At 39.2% G+C, this 11,694-nt stretch overlaps 1 protein-coding gene across 1 annotated transcript; it reads right to left on the bottom strand.

The window, feature by feature from the left end:
• Positions 1 to 986: 986 nt before the first annotated feature.
• On the bottom strand, positions 987 to 4,551 carry PDE6H (phosphodiesterase 6H; the record flags this gene model as incomplete). The annotated part of the gene is made up of 3 exons (XM_081310324.1): positions 987 to 1,063; positions 3,336 to 3,376; positions 4,418 to 4,551. The coding sequence occupies 3 exons, from the start codon at positions 4,549 to 4,551 to the stop codon at positions 987 to 989; spliced, it is 252 nt and encodes an 83-aa protein (XP_081166450.1).
• Between the last annotated feature and the right edge of the window lie 7,143 nt (positions 4,552 to 11,694).

The raw sequence follows: 11,694 nt of genomic DNA, 5'->3' as shown, positions 1-11,694 counted from the left end.
CAAGCGCCTTGAAAGTATTGGGAAAAGATAACTATGTGCACATTCCATTTGACACAACCTTAGAGGTGAAGCAAACCTTCATTTTATTTGGAGGGTTCGACTATCTGTACTTTGCATCTATAGCATATAAAGCTTTTAAACGAATGGTTTAAAAGTGATTTATTATAAATGTACAGAAATCCAGCCGATGCATATACAAATAAGCTGTGACTCTCACCTTAAGCCATTGGACAGAATAATTCCACCAAAGGGAGGCTATAAATAGGAACTTTTCCGAAAGAGAGCACTAAAAAGTAGACTCATGTTGTCAGAGTTGTGAGTTTAAGTGTCCAGTCTTCAACTATCATAGAATTATACAATTCAGAGCTACATGGGACCTCAGGATAACCTAATTCAATAAAATATAGACCAAGAAAGTGAAATTGACAAAGCAAAACTATGACTTGAATCTTAATCTTGTACTCTTTCACAAGCATCGTGTGCCTATTTCCACGTGACTGTGCCTTCTTTGTTTAACTGGTTCTCAGAACAGGGCATCAAGTATTTGTATGCAGTATTTAGTACAATTTCACCATAAGATTCAAGGTAAATGTCTCCTTTCTTAAATAAGAAGGGGCGAAGAATGACATGCTATCTTAAAATTCTACTACTAATTGCAATGAATGCCAAGCAAATTAGATTTGAGAAACTTACACATAAAACAAAATGTACAGAAATATTGATGACTTCTAATCAGTTGATAGAAAGGGTGGTGAAGTTTAAAATCACCCAACAAAAGTAGGTTTTCAATCTCACTCCTAGCTGAGCTATGGGCTGCAAGAGAGATTCTGACACCAAGAGAACTCTTGGTAACTGATGGAAAATGACCACAGAAGTCCAAGAAACTCCTTCTAAATACTGAATTTTAAGCCTCTGTCAGAACAATAGAGCAAAAGCAGTCAATTTTACAGCAGATGTTGTTGAGTGTTGGCAGAACCTCTGGTGCTTTAGATAATCCCGAACTGGGCAAGCTCATGCAGTTCTAGGTGGCTGAACGCCTCCCATGGACAAATCACCGTGATATCTGCGAGAGATGAAAGAAGAATATGTAAGACAACCTCATCCAGTGTGTGTGTGTGTGTGTGTGTGTGTGTGTGTGTGTGTAAGAGAGCCTCTTCTACGCAAAGAAGGAGAGCCTCTTCCACGCAAAGGATACCCTTCAGGCAGAGACACCTCTCTCCTCCCTCCTATTCATCACCCCCTGGCAACTGGGAAGCTATCCAGACTGGCCCTATAGCCCAGGAAGAATCCCATCAATTGCACAATTATTGTCCCCACCTCTGCTGCCCCCACTGCCCTGGTATCTCTGTTGGTTTCATTCTGTATCCTCTTTGGGAAGGTGACAACGGCTTGGACTGGAGTACACTGTGGGGTATGGCTCACTGAGTCTCCCTAAACTTCAACTACCATGGAGAAAGCAGAAGTGGAATTCTAGTCAGGTCAAAGATTAAAAAGGGAATTGGAAGCACTGTAAATCCCCGGGGTCTGAGAATCAGTGGTCTTACTCCTACCAAATGGGTTCCTTGGGTTTCTCTGACTCACTCTTCAGTTCCTCTACATTTTGAAACTTATATCAAATCATATACTGACAGGCAATCTCAAGGCATCATCTAATTCAGCTGCTTGTTTCAGATATTACTATCCCCCATTACAAAGAAGCTGGCTTATACCTAGAGTAAACAATTAGCAATCAATCAATCAATCAATCATCAAACCAGTTATATATATGGGACTAGAACCAGATCAAAGACCTCAGATCTTCCTTCAGAATAAATCTGTTTACATTGTTCCAAATGTGTTTGGAGTTTAAGCCTGTCTTCTAGAGCTCAAAGCAAATATGCTGATCTGGCCAAAATACAGAAGCAACTGACCTAGAACAACAAATGACCATTATAAAGTGACTAGAAAATCTATTTGTGATCCCAGGAGTGCCACTGAATATAGAATGCAAACACACTGAGTATCTCCTGGTAAGAACACTGATTTCTATGAGTGTCACCAGTTATCAACCATGTTGAATGAGTTCAAAACATATCCACACAAAAACCTGCACACAAATATGTGTGTGTGTGTGTGTGTGTGTGTGTGCATGTGCGAGCATAGACAATGGCTTGACTTGTGTACACTTGGAAAAAATCAAGTCCTTCAATAGGCTAAATAAACTGTGGTATGTTCATACAATGGAATATTGTTCAACAATAAAAAGAAATGAGCTGTCAAGCCACATAAAGCCATGGACGAACCTTAATCGAATATTGATAAGTGAAAGAACCCAGTGTGAAAAAACTTTATACTGTAAGATTCTAACTATATGACATCCTGGAAAAGGCAAAGTAAGATAAAAATATTTGTGGTTGTCAGGAGTTTGGGAGGAAGGAGAGAGAGATGAGCAGTTGGAACACAGGGGTTGTTTAGGGCAGTGAAACTATGGTACAATAATGGTGGGTACACAACTATTATGTATTAATTAAAACACTTAAAATCATACAAGGAATTAGCCCAAAGCTATGTAAGCCCCACATTCTGATTAATATGATAATAATGTATCAGTGTTGGCTCATCAACTATAACACTCGTGTCACACTGCAAGATGCTAACAATAGGGGAACTGTGCATGAGGGGAAAGAGGAAAGTGGAATAGAAGAAGTCTCTGGACTTTCTACTTGATTTTTCTCTAAATATAAAACTTCTATAAGAAATAAAATCTATTAAAATAGGATGGCATACACTTCCTGGGGTACATTAGTTACAATCATTATCCAGAGAATGAAAATATTCTAGCCAATTAAAAAAGTTGTATTGGATGCCTCCTGCATGCAGGGTCCTGTTCTTGGTGCTAGAGGATGTGCAAGAAGAGGAAGTTGCTAAGAAGTGGTTTGCCTGGTTGGGTGGAAAGTTTGTCTTATTTCCAATACCTCACTCTGTGGCCCCACATTGTCACTTAATTCCTCTGTCTCAGATTTCTCTCCTGAAAAGTAAAGTTGGGCTAGACAAACTCTGAGAATCTTTCTACCATGAAAATCTACAATTGTCCATTATATACCTTCAAAGGTTCTTTAATAAAACAAGGGGATTCATTAAACTTTGGGTCTCCTTGATTTCTTTTAGGGTTTTTGTGTCTGGTCACATATGTACTTACTTAGGAGGGTAAATGAAATCCCCACATTTCTATGTCCTCGAAGGTTCTGCTGCCTTAGGTATTCCTTGTAATTCTCAACTGCCCCTTGAGGCCTGAAGTATGTAAAGAGGAGAAACTCTAAGTGCAAGGTTCTCACTTAGACATGTGAGTGGCTCACCTGTTCCTAGTCCCTCCATGCCTGGAATGTCATCTCCAAACCTAAGTGGAAAGAATAAAAGAAACATTTCGCTGAGTTCAATTAAAAGGATCCTGGAGTCATGCACATGGACAATTTCTTGACTCAAGGGAGAAAAAGAAGTAGCTTAAGTGTTGTATTTGAGAAATTTCTTTCATTTGCATTGAACTGGAGCAAAGTGAATGTCCCTCCAGTAGGACTTAGTGTTATCTCTGGAGGGATATTTTTTTTTTCTTCTCTAGAAACTTTAGTCTAAGACATTTGAAAACCAGAAAGAATAACTAAGAGGAAAACTTACTCAAGCTTCACTTTGTAAAATGGAAACTGAAATTAGAGAGCACTACTTACAAAAGACCCTTAGATTCAATTCATCTGCCTGTTCACATTCACAAGCATTAACTTAGCATCTGCTATGTGCCCAACATCATGTTAGTCACAGAAAGTTAAGGAAAACAATAAACAAATTTCCTCTGAGGGATTTTAGTCTTGGGGAACAGATGTAAATTAATAAATGCTATACCAAAAAAAAAAGAAGAAAGAAAGAAAGAAAAGTCAAATTATGATAGCTAAATACTAATCATAGAGCAAACATGAAAGTAAGGATAAAGTTTCAGAGTTCAAAAGCAATATGAATGGTGTATAGAATTGAGCTGTGTGTTGACAGGATTTTTTCAAGGAGAGGGAGAGAAAAGAAAGAACTGAAGACATCAAAGTGTAAAACATAAAAATAAATCGTGTTTTTTGGAAATGACCAGTGGTTCAGTATTCCAGTATTAAAGCACAAGGAATGTCAACAAAGGATGGTCAAGAAAATCCTGGAAGGTCGAATCCAAGGTTCTTGTGAGAGGCTCCATTTCACATGATAAGTTTGGCCATGGACCTGCGAACTGGGAGGGGAAGAGTTACAAAACTAAAGACATGACTCAGCAAAGCCTGAGTTAGACAGGAAAACAGAGGGTGGGGTGGAAATTTGTGTAAGTCTGTTCAATATTAGGAGCATTAGTTTCTCAAAACCAGAGTAGTCTTGTGGGAGCAGTAGGCTTTCTTTTTCCTTTTGGTCTTACCCTTTCACACCCTTTTTAGGAGGTTTGCTCTTGAATTGGCGAGTCTGTCTCTGCTTGAACTTGGGAGGCCCTTTGCGTGGGGTGGCAGGAGCTTGGCTTGCCGCTGGAGGAGCCAAAGTAGTATTGTCACTCATTTTGACTGCCCCTGGTCAGCTGATGTTTCCCTGTGGGGCTCTCTGGACAATGAGAGAGAAAAAAGGAAGACTGTTCAAGCAACAAGAATGATTGTTATTAGACCTTCAGTCTAAACCGGGAAAGACAAGCACTTTGAAAAAGAAGTTCAGTATTCTAAATTAACATAAAAGGGGAGAGATGCTTATAGTTTAAAGAGATTTTAAAGAAAATATGGTATAACTCAATGGAGGCATTCAATGTACTGGGGTGTAAACTGACAACCAAGAGACTTACAATCTCAAAAATGTAGGTATATGCTGTTCCGAGAGATGAGCTTCTCAAGTTCTATGTGAATTCATCATAATGGTGAACTTGCCCTCCACTACCACCAGTCCCATCATTTGTCGAGGGAGGGAAATGGACTATCTACCATATCTGCAGCCTATTACAGCTTTCATGGGCTCCAAACTTTATGAATTCTTCCTGCCAGCTATAAAATAACCTGATTCTAAATGTCTATATTTAATGAGCTCTCTTCCTGTATGTGTGTGTGTGTATGTGTGTGTGTGTATGTGTGTGTGTGTGTGTGTGTGTGTGTGTGTGTGTGTATATATATATATATATATATATATATATATATATATATATTTGTAGTTGGACACAATACCTTTATTTTACTTAATTTTATGTGGTGCTGAGGATCTAACTCAGTGCCTCGCACCTGCTAGGTGAGTGTTCTGCTGAGCCACAACTCCAGCCCCTGTTCCTGTATATCTTTATTTTATCTAATTCTCCTGTGACCCAGAAACTTTTCTCTTAGTCCTGGGAGGTGACATTGTAGCCATCTGGATAGGAGAAACTAATAGACATGGGCACAAATAGTGAACTTAATGCAGGCGATTAAGTAATAAGCTTGCATTTTAACTCCATACCCAGACATTAGGTACTTCAGCCATGATTCTCAGATATCTTCAACATTTTCTCCTATCCATATCATGGACCTGTCCACTATGGTGTTCCCAGGTTAATTTGGTTACAGACATGTTACACTGTCCTTTAAAAGTATCCATAAAGACAAATTTTTAAAATAAAAGTGCTAAGTTTTAAAATGACATTTTTTTTTCTTTCTCTATTTCTTTCACAATAATCAACAAAACTTATCCTGAGAAGGAAGATTCTGGAAAGCTCTAAAGAACTTCCAAATAGCCTTAACTTCTTACCCTGAGCCAACCTCTTCCCTAATCTAGTGCTTGGGGACTTTGTTTGCATGGGATCCCTTACTGTGCCTGCCATAGATTTATGCTAACGTTCTTAGCTCAGCTCTCCCTTACAGTCTTCGGCTCCAGCCAATCATCGCTATTTACCCTACTTACGACTTTGAAAATCAGGTTTAAATTATTATCCTTGCCTCCAAGACTTTTTGTCCTTGTTTTCTTTTTTCAGTTTCTCAATTTGTTGTCATCCTCAATTTGTTCAACAGAAATGCATTGACTAATCTGTGAGCTGGTGCCAGGATGGTGAATTTGGTCATGGACCTAAATCACTTGCTCATGCTAGGAATCTCGTCTTTATCTCCTGCTGAAGTAGGCCTCATAAGGCTGCTTTTCAATTTGAGAACATTTTTGTCATCTCAGAACCCATGACAGAGCCAGATGCACCACAGTGTGCCATATACATTGTATTGGTCAAGTGAGTGAATAAATTAATAAAGAAGTAGACCTTGGGTGTTCGCATCCTGACCTGAGACTTTTCCATCGGACCACAGGGAAGGCACTAGATGGACTTCACCTCACAAAGCCCTCAGTGGCTTTAGGACATGCACTGACAGCTCCTCTGATCACTAAGTCTCACTCTTGTGCTGTGGGTCCTCTCTAGCCCTGTCAACAGGCAAGGTTTGTGCCTCTCCCAAGTTGTTGGGACCATGGGTTTCGGTGGTGGGTGGCCAAGGACAGCATTACGCTCAGAGTACCACCAGCAATTGACACATCCTGACTCTGCCAAAGCCACAGGGAAAACTAGAAAACTTCTCCTGACTCAAGATTTTTAGACTCTTGAGTTCTTTCAAAGTAGTAAGAAACCATATTTTCCTTTCCTTCATCTGGAGAACCTATTAGGATTAGGATGCCCAGGTTTTACAGATACAAATATAAGGCACCCAAGTTAAATCTGAATTTCAGATAAATAACAAATTAGTTTTTAATGAAAGTGTATCCCATGTATTTCAATGTTCATAGTTATACTAAGAAAATAATTCGTTATTTATCTGGAATTCAAATTTAACTGGGAATTACATATGTTTTCTGGTGACCCTAATTAGAATCCTCTTACTTGAGAGCCAGAGTTTCATAATAGGAAGACTTAAGGTGACCTTGATCTGTCAAATTACCCTTTGGGATAATACAGTGTGAAGACTGTGCCCTTTAAAATCAAACAGATTCAGTTTTAATTCCTTCTTTAAAAAAAAAAAACTGGTTATGTGACCTTGACAAGTTGCATATCCCTCTCTGGACCTCATTCCATTTATAAAATGAATCAAATAACACCTTCCCTTTAAGGTCATGGGGAACATTAAGGGAGATAATGTAAGTAGGTATTAAATACTGATATTAGATTTGGGATACTAATACTTAGATCTTCCCTTGAAATGTCTAAGGGCATCCTGGAGCTGAATAATCTCAAAACTAGCAACAGTCTCGACTCTTGCTAAACGAGGAGGTTTCATGTTTTTGACCTCTGTCAAGTACATCATTCCTTTGTGAGGCAGAATACTTCCCTGTTTTTACTTCAATATTAGCCCTTCTCCTTTTGAATATTATAAATACATTCTACAGAAAGAAGTGGATACAAGAGCTCGCTTAGAAGAGGGCTGGGGTTAGTGTCCATTAGACCCAACGCAGCAAAGCTCAGCTGTTTAAAGTTATAGATGATGATCCTCCACAAATTCCAGTGAAAGAAAAGCAATTTCAGAAGGTTCTTGAGACAGACCCTCTGATGCTGCTTTATCATCCCAATTCCCAGTTCCCTTTTCTCAGCAGAGATGTAGGCAGAGAGACCACTCCATTGTTAATAGACTACAGAAGAGTGTAGAGGGAGGCACAAGGGACAGTACTATTTATTCCACTGCAGGGTTTGGGCTTTTGATGTCACCCAGGATCCTGCTGAGGCAGGAAAAAAAGCAAATAATTTGGAGGACCAAATAAGACCCAAACAAAAGATATTTAAAAAAAAAATCTAGCAAGTACTTTGCTTCGAATGGAGCAAACAAGCACTTTAGCCTTAAAGGAAGAAGTCTAAGCCACTGCTGCAACCACGGTCAACCTTGGTGCCCACTCTGCTCCCTGTCTCCTTATCCTCACACTCTCACAGGGGCCTCTTGGTGCCTGGGCCGAGATGGCCAGCACACCCTGGGAGTAAAGCACTGTTTACTCTGTGGTCTTTTAATGGCCTAGATCCCTCCTTTCCCAGAAAACTGTTTGCTGTGAAGCCTCAAAAAGAGGAGGGTCCATTTTGGTTTCCTTCCAAATGAATTCGGTAATCAAGGTTTGCAGTGACCTGTAAGTTTCGCCCATTAGCTTGTCACATAGCAGTACAAGGAGGTTTCAGTGTATTTCCTTCATGTTCTCTCCTATTTTCAGCCCCAGCCCCGGTACAGATTCACAGGTCCAGAATGTTCTCTTCTTCCATTTTTTTTTTTGTTGTTGTTGTTTGTTTTAGATTCAGATCAACCCTCCATTGCCCTTCAGTTAAATCCTCCTCAAACTCCCCAGAAGTTGAGAAATACTCACAGAGCTGCACGTTGCTCCTATAAGCCGTCTGGTTGTCTTCCTCACGACAGACAAAAGAATCTTTGCATCCTGATTTCTCTCTCCGTAATACCCTCATGCTACCTAATCCCACCGTCATAAGCTCAGAACACCAACCCAAGGGCAAAGAAGTTGCAAGACGATGGGGTGAGACTGGGACAGGCTTAGGAGTTTTCAGATAATGAGATGGTCTTTAAACAACTGACAGGGCTCTCCCTCCTATTGGTAAGCAGATATTGAATACACAAACACACACAAAGTATTGATAACCAGGGTAGATTTTAAGTTTTTGATTCCATTATCTTTTGTTCTTTTCCATACCCACATTTAGTCTTACTCCTCTCTCTACCCCTCCCTCCCTCTCTTTCTCTCTCTCTCTCTCTCACACACACACACACACAGAGACACACACACACACACACACACACACACATACACACACAGAGACACACACACAGACACACATGCCTAACTCTTATGGAACGTTAGATAACTGCAGAGAGTGAACCTCAGTACTTCCTGCAGCAAAAGGGATTTGATCATGTAAATAGTGCCATTGAAAAACATATGATATCTGTTCCTTAGTGGGATTACATGTACTTCCTCTGGGAGATGGAAACTTCAAGTTGGGAGTGATATCAAATTCAGTGACATTTAACAGAAAAGAGGCTCAAGTAATAGCTAGGAGTTGTGAGCCAATGACGTTTGTTTGAAAATCGATTGCTCGGTTGTCTATAACCAGAGATTTCAGGGTGCAGGTCCCAGGCTATGATCTATTTCACTGGGACACTTGGCTTCGTCCTCCAATTGCATTTAGTCACTAGTATTCATTTATATGTTACTTCACATGATTTTAAACAGATCTTAGCTTATATGCTAGTAAGCTTACTTGATAAATTCATCATAGAAACACCAGATGATTTATTCAAGACTGCTTATAAAGTTCACAGTGGATCTAAGAGCAAGGACCAAGCTTGGGAACACCTTGCATTCTTCTACTCTACCAACAACAAAACAGACACAACCAAGATGTACATGGTCTGGTCACTTATAGGCTTTGCTTGTGAATTTTAGTGTGCCTTTCCTAAGTTGCTACACATTGGAGAACTGAACTTCATAAGATTTTAAAGAACATCAACTTATCCTTCCTAGGCAAGGAAATATTAATTGGTAGCCTCAAACAGATGACATGAGTAGATAAATAGCTTAAGAGTTTCTTATATATGGTCTTTACCAAAATTAGAGCAGTTGTGAAAGCAGCAAACAGCCTGCCAAGCTGCAAAGTGTTTGTAGTCTGTGTGGGTCCCTCCCTCTCTCCTCTGCGTCTCCATTACCATTCACATCTTCCTCTGCTCCTACATACCAGGCACATGGATATTTAGATGCTTGTTTAACAAACTGTCAAATAGTGTTCTCCATTTCCTTCATGAAGAACAGCAATTAATTCTTAAGGGCATTGGCTGAGTTGTCCAGAATGTTGTCACTTAAAGTGGAACAACATCAGTATCTCCTGCCAGGATTTCTAAAATCCTAGAAAATGCAGGATTTTAGGCCCTACTCCAGATTTATTGAATCTGCATTTCGTGATGCATTTTTACATTCATGAAAGTGCCAGGCTAGATCTACATTCAGGTTTGGATTTACCATTTCTCTGTTATGTGAGAAGATTGCCACTGCTTTGAATCTCAGTTTCCTTATCTGTAAAATGAATGATTTAGAGTGCCAGGATCTTCGTTGTCTCCTATGCCAATACTCTTGAAAGAGATAACCTACAATCATCAGTAATAGCATTTTTAATCCTATTATTATTAATTGAGCAGGTTTGGGGTAGTGGGGGAGTGTCACAATCCTTCTCCCAGAGACCTGTCAAACTAAAAGACCAAACATTTATGTCATACGCAGAAGGAAACATAGTTCAAGACAATGTGGAGTTCTAAGGAACTGGTCTCTATTTTCTGTCTCCATGGAACATAGCCATTCATTGTTCCCTGTTCTAAGTGGCTGCTTTCTGGTTCTGTCTCTACTACTCCTGGCTGGTACGGAGTCTCAAGGGATTTGAGTAGACTTGCCTATCACTGCCTCTGTTGGGCAGAGGTCTTCTACCAGGTAACTGACTAGTTTAGTCATGGTTAACTCTTAATCATTTTATCTCTGATCTTAGCAGCCTGATAATGGGACCACATGACTTTAAGCAAGGTAACCAATCACTATGGAATTCCTCTAAAAGTACTTTGGTGGACTAGACATGAAATAAATAAAGCTAATAGGAACTTCACTGAGCAAGAAAAAAGAAGGAGGAGGAGGAGGAGGAGAAAGTGGGGGAGGAAGAAGAAGAAAAAGAAAAGGGAACTAGGTACAATGGAAGATGAATCATAAAAACATTTCACTAAGTAAAAAATATCCACCACCAAAAGGATCTATATTATTTGATTTTATTTATGACACTCTGGAAAGGCAAATTATATAGAGCACTAGAGAACAGATTGGGGTTGCCAAAGGTTGTAGTTGAAGGAGTACTTGACTTCAAAGGCAGAACACAGTAATTTTTTGAGGGATGATGGACTACTGGGTATCTTGATCACAGTTGTAGATGAACAAATCCATGCATTTGTTGGAGCTCAGGAGTACACACCACAGAGTAAGTTTTATTACGTGAAAATTTCAAAACTAAATGTAATAAAATATTTTTTAAAAAGCCTAAGCTCGATATCTTTATAATCATTGGTTCTTGATCCCTCTGACAGATGGGAAACTACTACTCATTATATATAGGAAAGTAATTATGGGCAGGTACTAAGTAATTAAAAAGTTAGCTGTCCTGTAAGCTGCTTACACAAGTGCTAATCTCTAAGCTTTCTTAGTGCTTCTTAAAATACCAGTGAGTAGGAAAACACATATTAAAGTCACATTTCCTCCACATTTGGAATCTCCTAGCCTGAGCTACCCATTCCAACTTATGCACAGTGAAGACCAGAGAGGAATATTCTAAATGTGGAAGAGGAATGTGCAAGTTAGGTCCTTCTTTCCTTTAATATCCTATATCTTGATTTTCCAGAATAGCATTATTACTCTTGAAAAAATAATATATTTGATTAAAAATATAATACTCTCTTCCAGAAAACAGAGCAAAAGGTACACTTTCCAACTCATTTTATAAGACCCATTTTACCCTGATACTAAACCCAAAGATAAGAGAGAGAGAGAGAGAGAGAGAGAGAGAGAGAGAGAGAGAGAGAGAGAAATGTATCTCTGAACTTAGATGTAAAAATTCTGAACAAAATATCAACAAATCAAATATATCAATGTGTAAAAAGAATGATCCACCTCAACAATGTGAGATTGATTCCAGCTTTACAAGGC

This window comes from Spermophilus citellus, assembly GCF_964194105.1.
Source record: "Spermophilus citellus genome assembly, chromosome: 10".
Classification (NCBI taxonomy): Eukaryota; Metazoa; Chordata; class Mammalia; order Rodentia; family Sciuridae; genus Spermophilus; species Spermophilus citellus.
The sequence above is the reverse complement of the archived record's forward strand: the minus strand, read 5'-3'. Positions and strand labels throughout refer to the sequence as shown.